This window comes from Melanotaenia boesemani, chromosome 9 (genome assembly GCF_017639745.1).
Source record: "Melanotaenia boesemani isolate fMelBoe1 chromosome 9, fMelBoe1.pri, whole genome shotgun sequence".
In the NCBI taxonomy this organism is placed as follows: Eukaryota; Metazoa; Chordata; class Actinopteri; order Atheriniformes; family Melanotaeniidae; genus Melanotaenia; species Melanotaenia boesemani.
The window spans coordinates 26,853,219-26,873,457 of record NC_055690.1 but is presented as its reverse complement, the minus strand read 5'-3'; the positions used below and the strand labels follow the sequence as shown (position 1 = coordinate 26,873,457).

The window sequence follows — 20,239 nt, the reverse complement described above, 5'->3', positions numbered from 1 at the left end:
GCAGTCACTGATTTTTTAACTTGTTAGCATACCAAAGCCATGTTTAATTTTGCTGGAGGGAGTTTCTACTTTGAAGAATTTCCTTTTAATCTTCACATCACTTATCATTCTGGAAATAATGTACTTATTGAAAGATAAAATCATGTTAACATTTAAATGATTTTTCACAGGGATGTGCACACCTTATTCTACCATAAAATGTAAAACCATATGTTTTCTCCGCTGAGCCTTTTATTTTGTTGTGATCATTGTCATACACAATCTGATTTTTTAAAGCAAGTGCATTTCTGGCCTTAAACCTTTGTGCATCATTTTTTGATGGCAGATCAACATTCATTATGTGTATTCTCTGGGCTGTCAATGCCCTGCAGCATTCTGGTGCTGAGGAACCTCACTTCACAGAATCGTGTTCCAGATCATCTTGTGGCTGCTGTGTTTTGCTTTATGGCAAGGCGTTACAAGCCAGCAACTGGATATCAACACAACATATATCATACAAAACCCTTTCCAAAACTGGAAATGGTAAATAGATATCAAAAACAAAACTAAATTTCCAAATTGTTGGAGATAAATCTTTAAAGCTGTAAAAAAAATTAAACATAAATAAAATTAAATTTAAAAGAAGGTAATTGCTTCAAGGTAATTGCTGAGGTGTTTTTCACAGTATTTTCACAGAGACATTGCAGAGAGACAGAAGATGCGAAGACAGCATGGCTGACAGATGTCTGTTGGAACTTAATTGTTCTAATGAGGGTGTTGCATTTCACACTTTGTTTAAAGATGCTGCTTCATAAAACTTTAATGAACCTGGAACAGAGCTGTTATTTTTCCATTTTGTCCCACACAACTCCCTCAGCCTCTCTGTGCAGCTGTGTGAATGAATGGGCTTTTCCAGGCAGATAACAAGCAAACGAGTGTGTGTTTCAGTAGGTATTTGAGAGTGAGACAGGATGACAGTGGGAATATCCTATAATCCCACGACAAAGTCATTATTTCCATGCCACTAAAAGCTCATAAAATATGGACAGTTCCCACTCACGTCACACAGATACACACACACAAATATACATACGCAAACATTCAAGCAGACAAATAAATAAATCAACAGTGAAGCAGGAAAACAATAAACCCATTTAGAAACCCCTTATGTCTGGGTTCCAATCAAAGTTCCTTCACATAAACCCACACATTCATGCAAATGGCATCCCCGAATGGGGTGGGGTGGGGTGGGCTGGGGTGGGGGGGTGAAAGCATCCTCAGCATTTTTACTCCACTCCAATTCCCCTTTTCCTCTCCTTTTCTTTCTCTCTGTGAGTCAGATTCAGATGTAGTTATATCCTGCTCCAATGACGACATGCTGGCTACCTCCAACGAAGCATGACTCATCATTTATTTCCTTAGTGGAAATTCCATGTTTGTTTACTGTATTAATCTGCGGGTTTAAAGGTTACAGAGTTTTCAGGATAAACTCATAATAAGGATTCGATTCAGATATCAGGAGATCAAAGACAATTAGAAGCATGAGCTTAGAATGAGATTTGAAGGTTACAATAGGGTCAATTTTTTCTGTAATACATGTTATTTTTGTAGTTGATAATGTTATTCCACCAATCAAGTAAATATTGAAATTTAGGGACTTATTAGGGATGGTGGCAGTGTCACAAAAAGTCACCAATAAAGTATAAATTTCAAGGTTCAGTATTTCAAGGTTTGTGTGTGTGTATGTGTGTGTGTGTGTGCATGTGTAAGAGAGAGAAATTATAATCAGTTGTGTGTTTAAAAAATTGTTAGGTCATATATTTTGGTGTGTGAAGACTTGTGTTTTTAATGTGCCAAAATTGTATTTATATAAATACTTTGCGCTACTGTTTGTATGAAAAGTGCTTTATAAATAAAATTTGAATTGATTCAAATCGTGGATCACTTCTTTAACATTTGATTTGCTTTACTTTTAACTAGAAAAAACATACTTTGTTGCAAATTGCTACATGAATCTTGAAAATTGTTGAAAAATAATTATCAGAAATGAAAAGGTACAAGAGAGGAAGGCAATCAGTACAAATCGTATCCTATAAGTTTCCTTCTTGGTTCAGTTTTGATGTAGTGTGTGCCACAGCTGAAAATGCCAACAGTTTTTATTCTTTTAACCTTGCAAAGGAGCTGGACTCCTGCAAGATTTGAAAGATCACTTCAACTGTTTGTTTATTCAGTCAGGGTAGAGTTGTTTCAGATCAGTTGGCATGTGTTACTGGCAGCTGTTGGCAGGGTTTAGGTATGATGACTAGAATAATAGATGTTGCTATAGCAACCATTGTTAACTGTTATAGTTTTATTTAACCAACTCCCAAGAGCTTGGAAACTGAACATCTTTTAATGATTTTTGAAGGCATTTCACTCTAAAAGAAGTCCAGCAGCTTTCTATTCAAGGACATAGGATTAAAACAAGTTTAGCTTAACCTTTCAAACTTTAACTCTCCGGTTGGTTCGGTGTAATAAACAACCTGCTGCGCTGGGTAAGTGCTCCTTGGGGTTTACATCAAATAAAGTAGATAAACTCTTTATTTTTACTCGCCTGTCAGCTGGTGTATTTTCACTTGCCACATGCAGTTTTGTCGATGAAACTGTATGGCAGCAGTTCATTTATTACTATGGGAAGTAACTGCAACAGAAATTATATCCATCCATTCATTTTCAGTACTGCTTAGTCCAGTTCAGGGTGGCAGGGAAGCTGGAGCCTATCCCAGCAATTAGCAGGAGAGAGGCAGGGACCCTGGACAAGTCGCCAGTTTATCACAGGGCCCAGAGATTATAATATGTCTTTCTTTTAAATATAGCCTTTTGAGACTTAGGATAAAGCTTAACAGGTGGGAGTTTTTTGGAGTGAATAAATATGAATGAATGAACAATGAATGAATGAACAAATTTATTTCGAACAAAAAATAAAAATATAAAATAAAAATATGTTTCAAAACAAGAGAAAACAATTCTTTAGAAAACCAAAACACATTGCTTGTACAAATCAAAATGTTAACAGGTTCGAAAAAGGAGTGGGAAGAAGTATACACTTTTTGTTACTCCCACCCCTTCCTAGTCATCTTTTGTTGTGACGTTATATGTTTACAAATTACCAATATTCTTATCAATATAACTTTTACTATGCATCCACTTTTATTGACATATAACACATAAAATAATTTCTCTTCCATATATATTTGTATACACACATACATATTCAGACTACCAGTTTATCACATAATAATATATCACCTCATATATAATACAGTATAGCTATGTTTATCCCTCCTCTTCCATGTATGTTACTAGAATTAATTCCTTATACCTTTTTTTAAATATATTTATGTTTAGGCTCTGTTTTAACCTATCATCCAAGCTATTCCAAAAATTCACCCCACAGTTTGATATGCACATACTTTTCAGTGTTGTTCTTACTTTATGTTTTTTAAAATTTAGATCTCCCCTTAGATTGTAACCCCCTTCCCTATCGGTGAATCTGTCCAGAATGTTTCTTGGTAATAATCTATTCCTTGCTTTATACATTATTTGAGTAGTTTTAAATTTAATCAAATCCATAAATTTCATTGCATGTGATCTAATAAAAAGTTGGTTAGTATGTTCCCTAAATCCTGTTTTGTTTATTGCCCTTATTGCTCTTTTTTGCATTGTGCATATTGGCTGTAGGGTGCTTTTATAGGTATTTCCCCAGACTTCCACACAGTATGTCAAATATGGTAAAAACAATGAAATATGTTAAATCAGTGGAAAGATTTCCTAAATAGAAATACAGATGTGTAAGCACGAGTCTAGGCAGTGTCTTCTCTTTACACAACTGGGCTTCCTGCCAAAGGATTGCTCAGCATTTAGCAAAGGAGTATTAGACAGAGAGCGAAAAAGAAAGGGGTGGAGAGTGATTAGGGCAGGAGGAGGGGCAAATACAGTATGAGAGAGAGTGAGGGGTTGAATAAGAAGAGATGTAGACCTCCAACTCTGTAGAAAGTTGTAGAAAGAGAGACAGAGAGGAGGCAAACAAAACAGAGATAAAGAGACAACCTGACTTAACTTTCACACACAAACAGACAAGCAGGTGGCGGACCTGACCTGAAGCTGAGCAGACACACTCATTCAGCTTCACACATAGCATTTATTCTCTGACGCTCTCTCAGACGGCAGCAGCATGTTTCGGCGGAGGCTCCCTCAGGCGGTGCGCCTGCTGACGGTGTGCGTGTGTCTAGCGCTCGCCTACGACGATAATATCGAGGTTGACTACGCCGATTCCTACTTCAATGAAATCACAGATGGAGAAACACCTGAACGTAAGTGCTGTATTCTGCATTTTTATGTTTATGATTATCGGGGAGTCACTTCTGCAGTTTAATTCAATACAGACTATTAAATGGGGGGATTCTATGGAGAGAGGTGAGATCAGGACACTCACTTACATCACACTGTCATCACAGTGAAAATGCACATCTGGGGAGCAGGGACAGGGCCAGTTGGAGAGTGAGTCATCACAGTGAAAATGCACATCTGGGGAGCAGGGACAGGGCAAGTCGGAGAGCAAGAATGCCCTTGTGGGTATAAATCACCAAAATATGGGCAGAAACTGTAAAACTGAGAATCTTTACTCACTTTGACTGAATGACACTATTATCATAAGATACTGGAGAGTGTGAAAAAAAGAGAATTTATTAGTAAAAAAGACTTTTTTTTATAGAATACATACCTCAGTGTGTATACTTTATAGACTGTTGGCAGAGATGGAGTTAATATGTGAGATGAGCTTCATTAAATAAAATGCTGAGCCACAAAAGCAGGGGGCATTTTTAATTCCCTGACAGAAAAAAACACTAATTATGATACTAACAGCTGCAGCAAACAATAAAAAAAAAAATTCTTCCCTTTGCTGTTTTGGAAAGTATTAGAGTTTTAAATGTACATGGAAAAAACAAGAGAGGTTGAGAAAAGACAGAATGAGTGCTGGGGTGTGTGTTTTTGTCTCCACCAGGTCTCTCGCAGCTAGCATTTTGCATTTGTTTGTTTTTTTTTAAACCTGGCAAGAGGTGTAATTGCAGCAGCAGCAGTTAACTGGCAGGAAACTGGGCAAGCCGCCTGTAATGTGATTAAATGTAAAAGAGGGCAAAAACTGGAGCAGCTCAGATAAATGACTGAGTAGTAAAATATACACATAAATTAGAGCTGAGGAGGGGAGTGAGAGGAAAGGAAATACAATTCATAATGAGTTTGATGGAGGAGGGAGAAAAGGTCAGATCACGTGAGCTGAGTGCAGTTTGTTTGCAGGTGTGTGAGGAAGAGGAGAGGTCAAAGGCTGCAGGGAGACACAGGTCACTGCCTCTGACCTGAGCAGAGCTCTGAATCTATGAATTAATGGGGAACATGAGAGAGGTCCTGACAATGTTCATTTTCAAATAAATGACAAGCTGAGAAAGACATTAAGCTGACAAGAGAAGAAAAAAACATCAAGTTTTACATTATATTTTCTCACCATGTCTCCATTAGAGGCAAATATGTCAAACTTTCACTTGGTTAAGTAATCTTTTATGGCTGTTTTTATCGAAGTCTTTCAGACAGTAACATAACTTTTGCTCTTCTGAACTGGTAAACCAGGGGTAGCTGAGCCCACGAACCCTCTAGCTTACTTTAAACATTATGGGACACTTGAAAGAGAAAACAAACAGCAGAGCCCTGCAATAATGCTGCTCTGGAATATGTCGACAGATATAAACAGTTTGAAAAGCTAAAACATTAACCAGAACAGAGTGCGTATTATATACTCTTACCCTTAGGTTGTTCTAGCCCCTCCAGCTTTGTTCCCCCTCCCACAACTTCCCTGTTTTTTACTCTTGTAATCTCTCCACCTACTCTCAGCAGGTCCTCCCATCTTTTTCTTTCCGTTTCTCAGCTCATTATCAGCACAGTCTGATAATCTCACAGGAAACACAGCAACCTGAAATCCTCATATGTGTGTATTTATTCTACCTGGTGTCCAAATAACTACTCTCACCATCTCTGCCGTGTGAGCAGAGATGGTTCACTGCACTCTGCTTTTCCAGTATGTTAAACATATCTTCCTTAAGGCCTTGAAGACGGCTCAGCACGTGAAAAAAGTTAGACATACATGTATCCTGCTTGAACTCTGTCGAGCAACATCTGCTATTGCATCTGGCAAATATTGAGAAAGTTAACTTTTGTCTCTAGGGAGGAGTATGGTGAAGTTGGTGGGGGATGAACTTGCTTTTCTTTAAACTCAAGCTAATTTTTTGCCACCCCTCTTTGCAGCCACGTTGAGTCCAGCCCCATGCAGTTCTCCAGACCTGACCAAGTGGGACAAAATCTTCTCCATGTTGGAGAACAGCCAGATGAGGGAGAATATGCTGCTGGTGGAAATGGAGTCACTACGTGGTGAAATGCTAAGGTTGGTTGGAGACAATGAACGAAGCCAACCGGGACAAAAATGTCAGAGGCCAGATATAGTATCTAAAAATACTTAGAAAGTCAAAGTCAAAATCCAAATCAGTTAATTTTAAAAATAATTTTAGTTACTCTTAACAAGAATAATTTCAATTCAAACAGCTCAATTAAATCTAAATGTCATTTTTCAGAAATTTCTATCAGGAATCTACCAAAAAATCAGTCTTTGCTGCAGATGATTAAAACTCTTCACCTAAAAGGTTATAAATCTTGTGCACTCGTCCCTTGTCAGGTTTGTAGCTCAGTATGGTGGGTCCTGTGGGGCTGCAGTGGAGACAGCAGGAAAACGGATGGCTGTGCAGCTGGAGGGTCGTCTAAGACAGACTCTGGAGCACTTCAAACTTGGAGATCCGAACTCTGCTGCTGGGAATTCAGTCGGGAATATGAACCACCTGAAAACCATGCTCGAGCAGCTCCTTTCCACAGCACGAGCACAAGCATCCCGACTCGGCAAGCTGGAGAGCAGCTGCTTTGGCATCCCAGGTTCTGGGAAGGGGATGAATACCAAGCCTGGGTTTCAGCTTCCAGGGGGTGGAACGCTGGCGGACCGTGAACAAGAGGTCACATCAAGAGAGGCCTCTTTAGATACGACGCTCTGCAAGGAGTTAGGAGTTAGAGCTGAACTAATAGATGTGCTAAAGTCATCCAGTCAAAGATACTTACCTGCAGGTAAGACATCCAACTTCACCCATTCTTTCTTTTGTGTTCATAAACCATCCAAGCAACATAGAGTCGTTATGTCTGCTTCCTGTGCTGACATATTCAGGTCATGCTTCAGGAATAAGAACCCCCCACCCCCCCAAACTATATCAGACCTAGCATGCAAAATCACGGAAGATAGGCTGGCAGACAAGTATAAGGTCATCAGTTTAAGTCCATTCTAAGGACTCATTCATCAAGATGAAATGTTCTATTACTCATCACTTTCATTGTCCATATCCACCTTTTTAAGTCCGGAAATGTTGGTCCAACCTACACACAGAGCAGAAGGAAGCGTAGTCATTAGCCAGTCGCCACAAAAACCACACCAAAGTGCCCCAGGAAAGTAGAACCAGATGTAAACTACTATGAACACACACACACACACACACCCACACACACACACACACACACACACACACACACACACACACACACGCGCACACACACACACACACACACACACACAAGGATGTCAAAAAGGTCTTTTTTGGCCATAATTTTCAGTGGCAGAAAACTGAGACAAATGTAACATCAATATTTGGGATCTCCGGGTTTAGGAAGTTGGGGGGTTTGTCTACTAACTAGAGTGACAGACAAAAAAGAGAGGTCAGGAGGGGGTGGAGAAAGAGCAACAGAGCGATCAGAAAAAAGAGAAGATGAAAAATTATGTGAAGAGTGTAAAGAGACATGCACTGAGCTTTCCTTTGTGGAAATACAGCACAGAATGCATTAGTGCTGCACTTTATTACATGGGCAGAACTGCCCAAAATGGCAATTCTCACAGCGGTATACTTTTTTTTCCTTTAACATAGCAAAATCTTAACCAAAAAAAGAAAGCTAAGAGCAAAAAAAAAAAAAAAGAAGAAAAAAAGAACGAGTTAAAAGGATAAAACTGATGAAATGAGTCTGACAAAACCTATAAACCTGATGACCCCACAGAAGTGTGGGTGTGTCTGACGGGGAAAGAAAAAAAGAAACTCCCATGATTCATGATCTCATCATCTGACCATAAACGGAACTTTGACAGTGTCCCATTCAATCAGACTCAAGTGTTACCGCCTACATTTACAAAACAAATATTTTTGGAAAGATTGTGCCACATACTGTAGCTTCTTACGTTTCTTCCAGTAGTTGTAAAAGTTACTTGCTCTACCTGTCAGTGGTTTTAGTGTTTTAGTGTTGTGGTTTGATCGTCTTGTTAAGACTCAGATAAACTGTTAAAAGCCAACTTATGAACATATATTCTGACTTAGACACATCTTCTTGTTTTCTAGGCTGTGAGATGGCCCTCCTCTTCCCAATGCGTTCCCGACGAATCTACACTGCCATCTTGCCGGATGTCCCCCTCAGCCTGTCCTCCTTCACTGTCTGCATGTGGGTGAAGCCAACCACCATGTCTAACAAAACCGTGCTGTTCTCCTATGGAAACCGGCAAAACCCATATGAGATCCAGCTGTTGCTCGCCCAAACCTCAGCTCTTTTCACCATTGGAGGAGAGGCCCATCTGGTAGAGGCACAGGGTGTGGTTAACCAGGGAAAATGGGTCCACCTGTGTGGGGCTTGGTCCTCCAACCGGGGCCTGGCGACCCTGTGGGCGGAGGGTAAGAAGTTGGCCTCCACATCGGGAGTGGCCGAGGGGCATGTCTTACCAGATGGAGGCTCTCTCCAGCTTGGACAGGAAAGAAATGGCCCTCTGACATCAAGCGGTGGGAGTGGCGTGACAGGGTTTGAAGGAGGGTTTGATCCCAAGCTGGCATTTGCTGGGAAGATGACGGGGGTAAACATGTGGGACAGGGTGCTGTCAGAGGCGGAGATCTCCCTGCTGGCTTTGAGTGAAGGTCAGGGCTGCCAGCAGGGGGGGAACATGGTGTCCTGGGGCGTCACAGAGATGATTCCACATGGAGGCGCTCAGTTCATCTACTGATTCTTAACCCTCATGGTGGAAGTGTCATCATATTCATTTTCTTTGTGAATATACAAAACAATGTAAAAATATTTCATGCTGAAACTGAAGACACAACCACTCTTGTCATCTTTGTTCTCATACTTTAATGTTTAAACTTTTTTTTTTTCTTCAAAGACATTTTCTGTGTCATATTAAATGTTTTTATCATGAATGTGAATGCTGCAATGAACTCTGCTGGACAAGTATAAACAAGAGAAAGTCAATGCTGTGAGAGACTGAAGTCTACTTTGTAAAATATCCTTATGTACACACACACACACACACACACACACGCACACACACACACACACACACACACAGTTCCACATATTCAGCTTCAGAAACTTGCATTGTAGCAGGAAACATGCTGCAAGCAGCATTCACAATGATTTAATTAGAGTGCAAGAAAGACAAAGAGTCTTTTGTTAAGCAGAACAAGTTCTGAGCCAGTAAACAGAGTAATCACCAGACAGACCTGTAGGAGAGGTAAAGAAGAGGTCATGGACAATAAAAAGAGATTATCTCCTAATTGTAGGATGATGTAGTTTTTTCCCTTTTTCTATCAAGGTTTGTGCAGAAATGGCAAGTGTAGTCAACTAAAACATCCATGTTTTCTTTGTTCTCCTATGTTTGCAGTCCTGTAGGTACTATTATGAGGCATATAATTAAGACACTGCAGGCAGAATTAATTTTATAATGTATTAATGATGTGTTAATGAATGTCATGTTCAGAAAAAATATGTGTTCAATATTTCCGTGACTAAGAACTGCTGTACTTGCCTTCATTTTAAACTCTTAGAAACTCTAGAGTTGGTCTGTGTTTTTTTTATTATATTTTTATGAGGTTGTGAAAGATTAAAAAATAAGACATTACAAAGCTAAACTTGTAATCATTTATGTGTTTACATGCATGTGTTAAGTTTGATTCCATTTCTTGGTTAGTTTTTGTCAGTAGCGCTCATATAATTTTTAGTTTGTGTCTTTTTTATGCAAAATGTAGTAAAACTGTTGTTTTCAGTTTTACTAAAAGACAGTGAGGGCAGTGTTTACATAGTCGAAACCTTTTAATGAACTAAGTTGTAAATTGCTTTTAAACTTTGTGAAAAGATGAAACTGAATGTAATTTGCACAGAAATATATATTTTTGCATAACATAAGTGTATGTGTAGAAAGTGGGATATGAATAAAAAACCCAAGTTACACAATGCTTTTTTTCCGTATATCTGTTTATTGTGCTTGACCCTAATTATGAACACATTTTACCTTTAGGTCCTCTTTAAAGCGGCACTCTGCCAGATTTGCTCTTTTACTCCAGTCAGTAAAAGTCAGTCTGACGTTGACTCGGTCACCATCTCTTCTTATTTTCACGCCGCTGGGTTTCTTCACTGAATCAGCTATGGTGTGTGTTCAAATAGGCGTGTGTGCTGATATTCAGTTGCAGTCATGTGACGCAGTGCCATGAGGCAAAACATAGCTGTCATTTTATTGTTGCACCAGGCTTGATGACAAAGTTGCGAAACGCAGTTTTTCAGCCTTGGGACGCTGCATGGCAACAGCAGTTTTTTTTTAAGGTTGGAAACTTATGTTGTGTCACTTTAAGTTGACAGTTATGTGAAAAATAAAGTGCATCCTTTTAATGTCGTCACATATCAGGACATATTGATAATTCTTTAAAAAATAATCTGGTTCTTAGCAGAACCTAAAATGAGGTAAACTCAACTTCAGATACATAAGAGCACAGGTCATATTACAACATTACTAAAAACACAAAAGCAGTGTGTCAGACTAAGTAGACTCTCTGATTTAATAACTTATTAATAAACCACCTTTAGTAACTGTTTCTGTCTCTCACATTCCTATGGAGGAATTTAAGTTAACTTTTCTAAGTGTTGATTCAGTCAATTGAAGTTTTAAGGAATTTGCTTAAGCACAACTCTCGGAAGCTCCCACCACTATATTTCAATCTGTTAGGTCACAGGTTTACAGTTAAACGTGCCGCACTCTGTTATGGATCATGATTTACTTTAAAAGAGGAGGAACCCTGCCTCTAAATCCCTATGGGCCAAAGGCAGCCCATATGTTGTAGTATGCATGTTTATGTGAGACATCTGATAATGACAGAGTCCTGCTGTAGCTGTAAAACTTTCACACTGCATCCTGTTGTTGGCTTTCCGTACCTATAAAACTCTCATGCTCATAAAGCCCTCTATATACAGAACTAACAGAGACATGATACGGATACAACAAAATACTTCCAAGACATGTCCAAACATGCTGCTTTCCAAAGAATGCATAAAAGAAGAACATATGCATGTGGTCATGTGATCATGCCTCAGTAATAAATACATGTGTGCAGTCCATGTATCCTGCTGTCTCACATAACCAACCCACCATTAACTTCACCCTTGCTTTTATCCTGATGTCACAGAATCGAGCCATTCAGGCATCTTGTTTCAGAAAATAAATAAATAAATAAATGGTTGAAATGGTCAGTGTACAGTAGATGAGCCTCGGCAGGGAGATGGAGTGGCGGATGAAATTTTGACACTGTCTATAGCTGCCATTTAAAACTACCCAAGTAAACATAAAACTGGGCTTGCTATAAAGATACCTTCCAGGCTTCCATCCTCTCTCCACTTTCAGTGCATGCATCATATTCCTGATTTAAAAATGATTTCTTGTCAACTGATCAAACCGCTGCTAAACTCAGCAGTTACAGATAATGCAGTTATTTATAGAAGTTTATATACGGCCATTTATACTGTAAACAGATGAGCAGCTTGGTTAAGGATCTCTCATTTAAGTAAGCTGACTCTACACTAGTTTTAATTTTTTGGCTGTGGTATTTTTTCTTTCTGTGTGTGTTCTGTTGGTGCCTGTGGGGTCTGTCTCAGTGGTCTGTCGACTCCCACCCATAGTTTAAAGACTTTAATTAGTAAAATGAGTTAGCCTACTCTAAATTAGCCATTGGTGTGATTTTTAAAATTCTTTTATTACCATCATTATTTCTAGTGAACCAATATTGTTATAAATTCAGAAGAATACAGCAATGTGTAAAATTTCAATAAAACCGCATGCAATGGCTTACCAATCTCATAAACCAATATTAATTCACACACAACGTAGAGAACATAAAAACCTGGAAGAGTCAGGGGTGATAAAAAGAAATAGATGGAGAAACATGATGCAGCTAATTTGGTTACTTGGCAACAGGTCAGTGGCATGATGGAGTTTAAAAAGAGCACCTTAAAGAGGCAGAGTCTCTAAAGAGTAAACATTGATACAAAACTTTAATTGTCATCTTCAGTCTCTCAGGAAGGAATTGTATTAAAAACAATATGATTCTGATGTATTCTTCTATGTAGATCAATTTTTGTCTGTTGGGGAGCATTGTATTGTTACCGGGGGAGGTATGATATAAAAGGGATGACTCACAAAGGTCATCAGGTGTCTGGCTCTGAAGGGCCAAATCTTTTTCACCGCTATGGCGCCACTGTACGGGCTGCTGTTAGTTTGTTAGTATGAGACTGATTTCTATGCATGATCAAAGAGGAATAAATGTCACTGGGCTGCATCAAAAGGAAATCATGTGGACATTCAATCAATCAAACAGGCACATCAGCCCAAGCCTGGCTTAAATACTCTCAGTTACTATAGTAGTAGAGAAGAGGGATGATCTGGCTTGTTATCACACCTCAACTTAAAAACCTGCATCTCTGATGGTATTTGGGTGCATTAGTGCCTATGGAACTTTTCCATTTTGTGTTGTGCATAAAATATTGGTTTATTAGCTTTGCAAGTCATTGGATTCTGTTTACTGACATTTTACACAGCATCACAGCTTTTCGTTGGGAAATGGGAAAAATAAAATACAGCAAGAGCTGGCAAATATTTAGACTTTGTGGGTAAAATTGCTGCTTGTAAATGAAATGTTTTACAGAGCCGCCCTAGGACAGATACTGGTGTTACCATATGCTTGCGGGAACTTTGTCTTTATCCAGTTCTTTCCTCCTAATTCCTCCCCCCAAGCTCACAAAGGAAGCTATGTATTAGTGTGTAGAACTGTGAAGTTGTGTTTTTTTTATGTGATGCCTTTGTGGTTTTACAAATGTACCGGAAAGGAACTTGGGCTCACGTCTCTGAAACAATGTAAACGTCTCCTGAGTAGCCAACCCAGAACCTGAAACCTGTGTGTTTCTGGTGTAAACAATAAAATGAAATACATGACAGTGATACCACTTTGTGGGATTTTATTACTGACGTCTTTAATTCATCAAATGAATGACTGAAGAGTAACACACAGGCGGATCAGTAATGCAGAAATTCTAGACACAAATAGTGGATTTATGACTTGATTATTCAAGAAAGACTTATTCCTCTATTCCATTAGTGTCTGTGGTCATCCATTCTTTCATTAATTATTGAAGCATAGATTTCTCTTGGCTTGTTTAAGTTTAAGACACAACAATAATCATTTTTAAGCCTCACATATCAAATAAAAACACCTGTTTTTTCTATGTTGCCATTGGCACAAATCACCTGGCACTTCTATTTTCACCCACAGTTTTATGAGCTAACAGTGCCAAGTGTCTTTCATCTATTTGACACCGTATGCCCAAAAACGTGTTTAATTTCAGTTGTGAAATGAACCAGACAGCAAAGAGCTAAGCTGTTTCATGTGCTGAGTTCCAGCTACAAAATGTGCTCAGTGTGAGTATCTCCACGGCACTCTGTGAGGTGACTGGTCACACACATCGTGTGTGAAAGTGGAGGTGAGTTGTTAGTTCAACATGTTCTGTGTAAATCGTAAAATTAACTCATATGAAAAACACAAATTAATTGCACAAAATGTTTAACTGAATGCAATCAGGAGAAAATATTTCTTAAGGACTAAACTCTTTTATGGGTCTACTTGCATTAAAAAATTGTGTGTGTCTGTGTGTGTGTGTGTCTGTGTCTGTGTTGGTAGGCCTGAGGGGTAAACAGATCTAAAATCAGGCATGGCTAACTAAGGACTGAAGACCTTAAGGGACCACCATCAGTGCCTGTACAGAAAAAAAGGTGCAAAGGGGCTAAAAAAAAGAAAAGAGTCTTGGGATGATTTCCTTTAACCACAGACTGAAGGTCAGCTCTGTGTACTGTCTGCCTGAGGACAATGTCATCTCACATTCAGTCCCATCATGTCCAATTACAACTGTTTTCAGGAAAGCAGACACTCCATGCAATTTAATCATTATTTGTTTTTGTTTAATTATTTGGGACTTCATTTTCTGTGGGAAAGAACACACATGTGATACATTACCAGTTTCAATGCACGAGTTTAGAAACTGATCAGTCCATGTTGATAAGCTGGAGGAGGTCGAACCAAAACAGAGAAAAAGCATGAAGAAGAACCATAACTACTTCTTTTGTAGGAATTTCCATTTCACATTAAAGCACTACCAAGGAAACAGTGATTAGTAACAGCTGCAATTTACTGTTATAATTATCTTTAAAGTTTTGATTACAACAACTTCTGATTGCAACAGTAATTCCTCCTCCAGTGAAACCGTTGATCCCATTGTTTCCGGTCTGCTGAAATTCCTCCTAGAGAGGCTTACAACTACTACTTTAACAAGCCAAACCCACATGTCAACTGCCAGCAACTAAATAAACACAATTTTGCCTTTTAGAAAATCCCTTTAAGGTTTATTCTTAAGCTGATCTTTTCTTAAAAGCTCTTTCTCCACCACCTTCTATCTTTTTGGTTTTTTTTTCCTCAAAAAGCACACACCAACACACACACACTGTAAGAGGATCTTTGTGGGGCAACGGAAATGGGGGAGAGGTTAACCTTTCTTTGTCTGTGAATACGTGTCTGTTTATCCTACCTTCCAGCACACTGACTGTTATGGCCTCTGTGTGTTCAGCCAGGAGATCGGCCTTAGCTATAGCAGCCAGGGAGAGGTAACTGGACATGTTCCTGCTCAGCTCCCTGTTGCCTCTCAGCAGGAAACGAACCGCCACCGGGACAGCCAGGGCCATGACTGAGGGACAGCTGTAGTTCTGAGAAGACATGAGAAGAGAAGGTTTGCTGTAGATGCTGATGAATATTTCACTTAAGGCTGCTTTATAAGTTGTTGTAATATATGTGATATGTGAAAGAATAGAGGTCAATTTTGCCTCCATCTGCTGAGGAGACTGAGATCCTCTGGGTTCATTACAGGACTCTGTAATGAACACTGAGGTGTCACTTTATTTATGCAGTTGCCTAAAGGGGATGTGGAAGCTATGAGAGACAAGAAAAGATCAAATCTTTGGGTCATGAGGCCAGCTTAGTCCTGGACTGCCCTATGGACTCCAATGAGGAATGGAGGAGGATTTTAGCAAACATTAAAAGCATAAGAGACAACACCTCTCATCCCTTACAGGACCTGCCATGTCAATGTCACTGGATGGGTATTTAATATACATTGCTTTCATATGCCTGTGTGCATTTTTCTGATGTTGATGTAACTTGAATTTCCCCGATGCAGGATAAATAAAGTCTGTCTATCTAGTTGTTGAGATTTATGTATAGTGATGTAATGCTCAACAAAACCAGACATTATCACCATGGGATTTCAGATGCACTAGCACCCTCCACAGGAGAATGTGATACATAATATGTCTTTAGACACTTACAGGCACACATGTTACATTTCACGCTTCTACATACATTTCTATGACATCTGCTTTTAGTTTAAAATACCCAAAATACCTTTAAATCTCTTAGGCTGTCATGCCTCTATCCTGCCACATGATGGCAGTACAGATACTGAAATCAGAAAGAAGGGGTGTAAAAGAAAAAACTACCTTCTAATAATCTCAAATCAATAAAAAATGGGCTTCTCTGATGAATGTCTCAAAAACATATGTGAATATATAAGAAAATTCTGAACTCTTGTTTTGTTGCCGAAGCTATGGGTCTATTTTAGATCTCCAAGTAAACACATTAACACTGAAGCCAGTGGTTGGGAAATATAAGTCAGTCTTGCTGGACATTTTTCCTCATGCATGGATGTACAGATCCATCCACCCCATCTCTTCCTCTCTTTCTTTTTTAAATGTCAGGCTCAGCACATTTCAAGATGTCCATACAGCCATGATTCCATCATAAGCCAGGCATTTTCTGTCCTTGTAGATATGTCTGTTACATATAAGCAGCAAGCTAACGAGTTCTTCTTCAAAGCCTCGTAACATGTAAAGTGCTCATGTAGATTCAGTCTCACATGGAGGAAGAAGATGGACAACAGACATGAGAAATTACAAGAAAAGATTAAAAAGAGAGATAGTACTGTGGTTTGAGCCAGTAGCTGCTGTCAGAGCTGTCTTGACTTTTACTCTGTTCCGCGTCTGTGTGCATATGTGTGTGTGTGTGACTAGAGTTGGTCTCATTAGAGAGGTATTAAACACGTTCACATTCCTGAGGAAATATGCAGAGGTGGAAGAAAAAAGTGGAGGAAAGAGTTCCTCTGCTTTTCAGCCCTTTAGATGTAGAGGTATGTTGGGGAAATGAAGTCAAGGTTTAAATTTACATCAATCTCTGCAATGCTGACTTTCTTAAATCTCTGCTGAGGAAACTTAAAGAAAAAAAAACACCATCCATCATAATTTATTTTTATTTGGTATATTTACTGTTTTGTTTAGATCAATTTGATCAACTCTTCTGTTTCACTTCCTCTCTTTTTTCTTTCTTTTCCAACCTCCAAGTACCCACAATCCTTTTCAGCCTGATGTTTTCCATTGATATTCTAGCTTTATCAGTGATAACACATAAGGCAATCTAAAGAATATGGTTACCAAGTGTATTTTACATTTAATGATATAAGAATATAATTAATATTGAATTTGGTTTCAACAAGACCCCTCTAATGCACACAAAGAAAAAGCCACAGGGTAAAGGGAATTTCTTTATAACTCATTAAACCTGGATTTCTAATAACTGGAAAGTTTTTCTGCAGTTATTACATGTGAAACAAACTGAGAAAAATAGAAAAATACAACTATCTGGTTAAACCACCTAAAATTCAGACATGTTAAATAGCTTAACCTAATGGATAAGAGAGTAAAAATCACTTCCACTTAGACAAACAGACAACACATCAATGCATCAATGACAGCACCACTATCATTTTCTGTCTTTTGCAATATTACTTTAAATAAAGATGTAAATACATTCTCCAGTGCTGATCAACACACACTCCTGCAGTGCTGCAACCACCAGTGTCTTTTTGCCTCACCCTGGAGGTGACTCACCTTCAAACTGTTGACTGTGGCATTCAGTTTCTCATTTCCATTGCAGGCGGTAACTGGTACTTGTGCATTTTCTTAGTTGCAGCTCAGTCATGGTCCAAGTAAGCCTAACTGATACTGAAAGGTAACAGGCAAAAGCCACAGCAATCTGATGGATCTGCGTTTTAACTATGTCTCTGTGCCAGTGCAGAACTTCCAAACAACAGCACCAGGAGTCTTTTATACTTAGAAACTCACTAGTTACAGTGTTTTGCAGTTTAACAACCAATCTGCACACACACACTGTCTCTCTGCTCTATTTTCATTCAGGAAATATACAGTCATTAAGCTCATCTGTAATGAGAGAAACTCAGTGTATTCAAGCTTGTAGACATGGTCTGGGTCTGAAGAACTGAATATCTGAAAATTTGGTCTGATTTTCAGCTGGCTGATATGTTTTCTGAGGCGCGCTCTCTGCTGATGGAAGTGTGCCCATCTGTGTGTGTGCGCACATGTGGCATCAGGGCCAAACTTAGAGCGATACAGAAAGCAGCTATGACATGTTGTCATATAAATCGGACGAATAACAGACTATTTAAGTACAAACCTGTTCTAGAGGAAAGAGAACCTGAACTGACTTCTGTTGTAACTTGGTGCTGCATGGAAAACTAGATTAAAATAAATTAATGTGACCTTTAGGGGCGGTGGGTCTCTTTGTGTTCTTTATAGGCTGGAAGTCTTAACACTCTCAGGGTGGAGCAGCTACTACAAATCTCCTTAGTAAATCTAGTTTCTGGAATTGGGCACATTTGAATTCCCTGTAGCTTTTTGCAGAAGAAACTGTGTGATCTTGGGTCTGAACACTGTATTGAATCTGATGTAGACATTGATTAAACTGAACACAATCCACAGTTCTGATTTTCAACTGGATACTCCAACGGCCTCCACAGTCACCAGATTTCAATCCAAAAGGGCACCTTTGTGATGTGGAGGAAAAGGAGATTCTCATCACGGATATGCAGCTGACAAATCTGCAGCAACTGTGTGACGCTATCATGTCAATATGAAGCAAAATCTGTGAGGAATGTTTCCAACACCTCATTGAATCTATGCTATCGAGAATTAAGGCAGTTCTGACAGCAATAAGAGGTCCCACATGACCCTCATTTCAATATGGAGAAAATATGCAGCACCTTTTTAGGAAAAAATCATAAAAACATTTATTTTTGAGAGTTTTGCAAAGAGTACGTGCAAAAGTACTTTAAGTGCTTCAGGTGACGAAAACACCACAACAAAAAGTGTGTGTGAGTGTGACTAAGTGTGGCCATACCTGCAAGATACAGCTGGTGATGTCAGAGGCTATCTTGGCGTGTGGCGTGTCTTCAGTGTTTTCTCCTTGAGGAGTGAGGTTATGTTCCAGACACAACTCCCACAGTCCCACCAGTGCTGTGCTGTGCCGCTCGATGGAGCCGGTCTCTCTGATAGCTGTAGTGATGCGTGTTATGCAAATCTCCACCACAGCCTGGTCGTTGTCATTGGTCAAGTAGTCCTGCCAGCCAGAAGGCAAAACAGCAGGCGGAAGGAAGAACAAAATTATAAATTAAGGACAATGTGCATTAATCATGCATAAGAATATAAATATTTCATTAAAACAACATTTGCCCTGCAATTCTTGAAATAATTGTTGGTTGTGCCTCTCAGAACATGCCTACTAACCGGTGAGCAGGAGATTGTCTTGATCTGGTCCAAAGCTTGAGACAAACAGTCTTCGATTTCCATATCGCCAAGCGAGAAGAGATCTCCTGCTCTGGACAGGTCCCTCTGACCCAACACCTGACTAAACAGCTGGTGCATCATGACCCTGCTGCAGGAGTCCTGATGGCAAGCTGATGCAGAGTAGTTCAGGATCCCAAAAATAAAAATATACAAAGCATAACGATCCAGGAAAATCTTAAATCAACAAAAGCAAATTTGGTTTTTAGGAAATAAATTGAATAATATAAAAGGTTGCATTTGATCATAAACATTGTTTGAAGTGCTCTCAATTTAAACAGATCATCATTTCCAGGCAGTGTTTGTTGTTCTAAATCCTCACAACACGATCCAACAGCTGGAGAAAAACTGAGCACATGAAGGCATAAACTGTCACTATAACATTAAGAAAAAGATGTGCATGAATTTCATCGTCTCTTTCTTTCTTTCATTCTTTCTTTCTTTCTTTCTTTCTTTCTTTCTTTCTTTCTTTCTTTCTTTCTTTCTTTCTTTCTTTCTTTCTTTCTTTCTTTCTTTCTTTCTTTCTTTCTTCCTTCCTTCCTTCCTTCCTTCCTTCTTTAAGTCCTCTTCAGTGATTCCCGGATCAAGTGGGCTGGATGTAACTGGACCAGTAAAGCTCAGTGTTTTCTGGCTCTGTCTCAGGCCTGTTTCCGTGAAGACAAGGCATGTTCTCGAGAACAGAGTCTTTCCTCAGCGGAGTCCTGATAAAGAGAGAGGATGGAAAAAAAGAGAAATGAACTTCAACTAAACCATATAGAACAATGGGATTTGCAGAGTAATTCTCTAGCTAAAAACAGAGTGATGGAGAGTAAAACTGAGAAAATCTGTTCTGAACATGTAAAATAGGCTGTGGGGGAACATTTTCACAAAAGAACATCAGACAACACTTGGAAAATTAGGTCTTTACATTGGACTGTAGTGTCCATTATTCTGCATGTATGCATGTTCTCACAACTGGAAATTATCCAAAGCAAAGGTTTTTCGAAGTCTGAAAGAGTAAGACTTTCATCAGATAAAGTTTGGCAGCAAAGATACCCATTCACTTCATTGTATCACCTT

General features: G+C 39.1%; 2 protein-coding genes across 3 annotated transcripts in view; one reads left to right on the top strand and one right to left on the bottom strand.

Moving 5' to 3' along the window:
* Positions 1–19,881, bottom strand: part of veph1 (ventricular zone expressed PH domain-containing 1) — a 64,476-nt gene extending 44,595 nt beyond the window's left edge. For both annotated transcript variants that reach the window (XM_041995437.1, XM_041995438.1), the window contains exons 1-3: positions 19,124–19,881; positions 18,738–18,956; positions 15,025–15,199 (exon numbers count right to left, since the gene is read on the bottom strand). In XM_041995437.1, coding sequence (XP_041851371.1) covers positions 15,025–15,199; positions 18,738–18,956; positions 19,124–19,264 — 535 coding nt within the window. In that variant the 5' untranslated portion in view covers positions 19,265–19,881. The remainder of the gene's footprint in view (positions 1–15,024; positions 15,200–18,737; positions 18,957–19,123) is intronic.
* On the top strand, positions 4,011–10,360 carry ptx3a (pentraxin 3, long a). Its single transcript, XM_041995452.1, has 4 exons — positions 4,011–4,331; positions 6,316–6,451; positions 6,740–7,176; positions 8,484–10,360. The coding sequence occupies exons 1-4, from the start codon at positions 4,193–4,195 to the stop codon at positions 9,131–9,133; spliced, it is 1,362 nt and encodes a 453-aa protein (XP_041851386.1). The 5' UTR covers positions 4,011–4,192; the 3' UTR covers positions 9,134–10,360.
* Positions 19,882–20,239: the final 358 nt, after the last annotated feature.

Excerpts from the sequence above, each read along its gene's own strand:
- ptx3a (XM_041995452.1), top strand. The coding sequence starts at position 4,193 with ATGTTTCGGCGGAGGCTCCCTCAGGCGGTGCGCCTGCTGACGGTGTGC. Across the intron at positions 4,332-6,315 it reads AGATGGAGAAACACCTGAAC|CCACGTTGAGTCCAGCCCCA; the intron begins GTAAGTGCTGTA and ends CCCTCTTTGCAG. Across the intron at positions 7,177-8,483 it reads TCAAAGATACTTACCTGCAG|GCTGTGAGATGGCCCTCCTC; the intron begins GTAAGACATCCA and ends CTTGTTTTCTAG.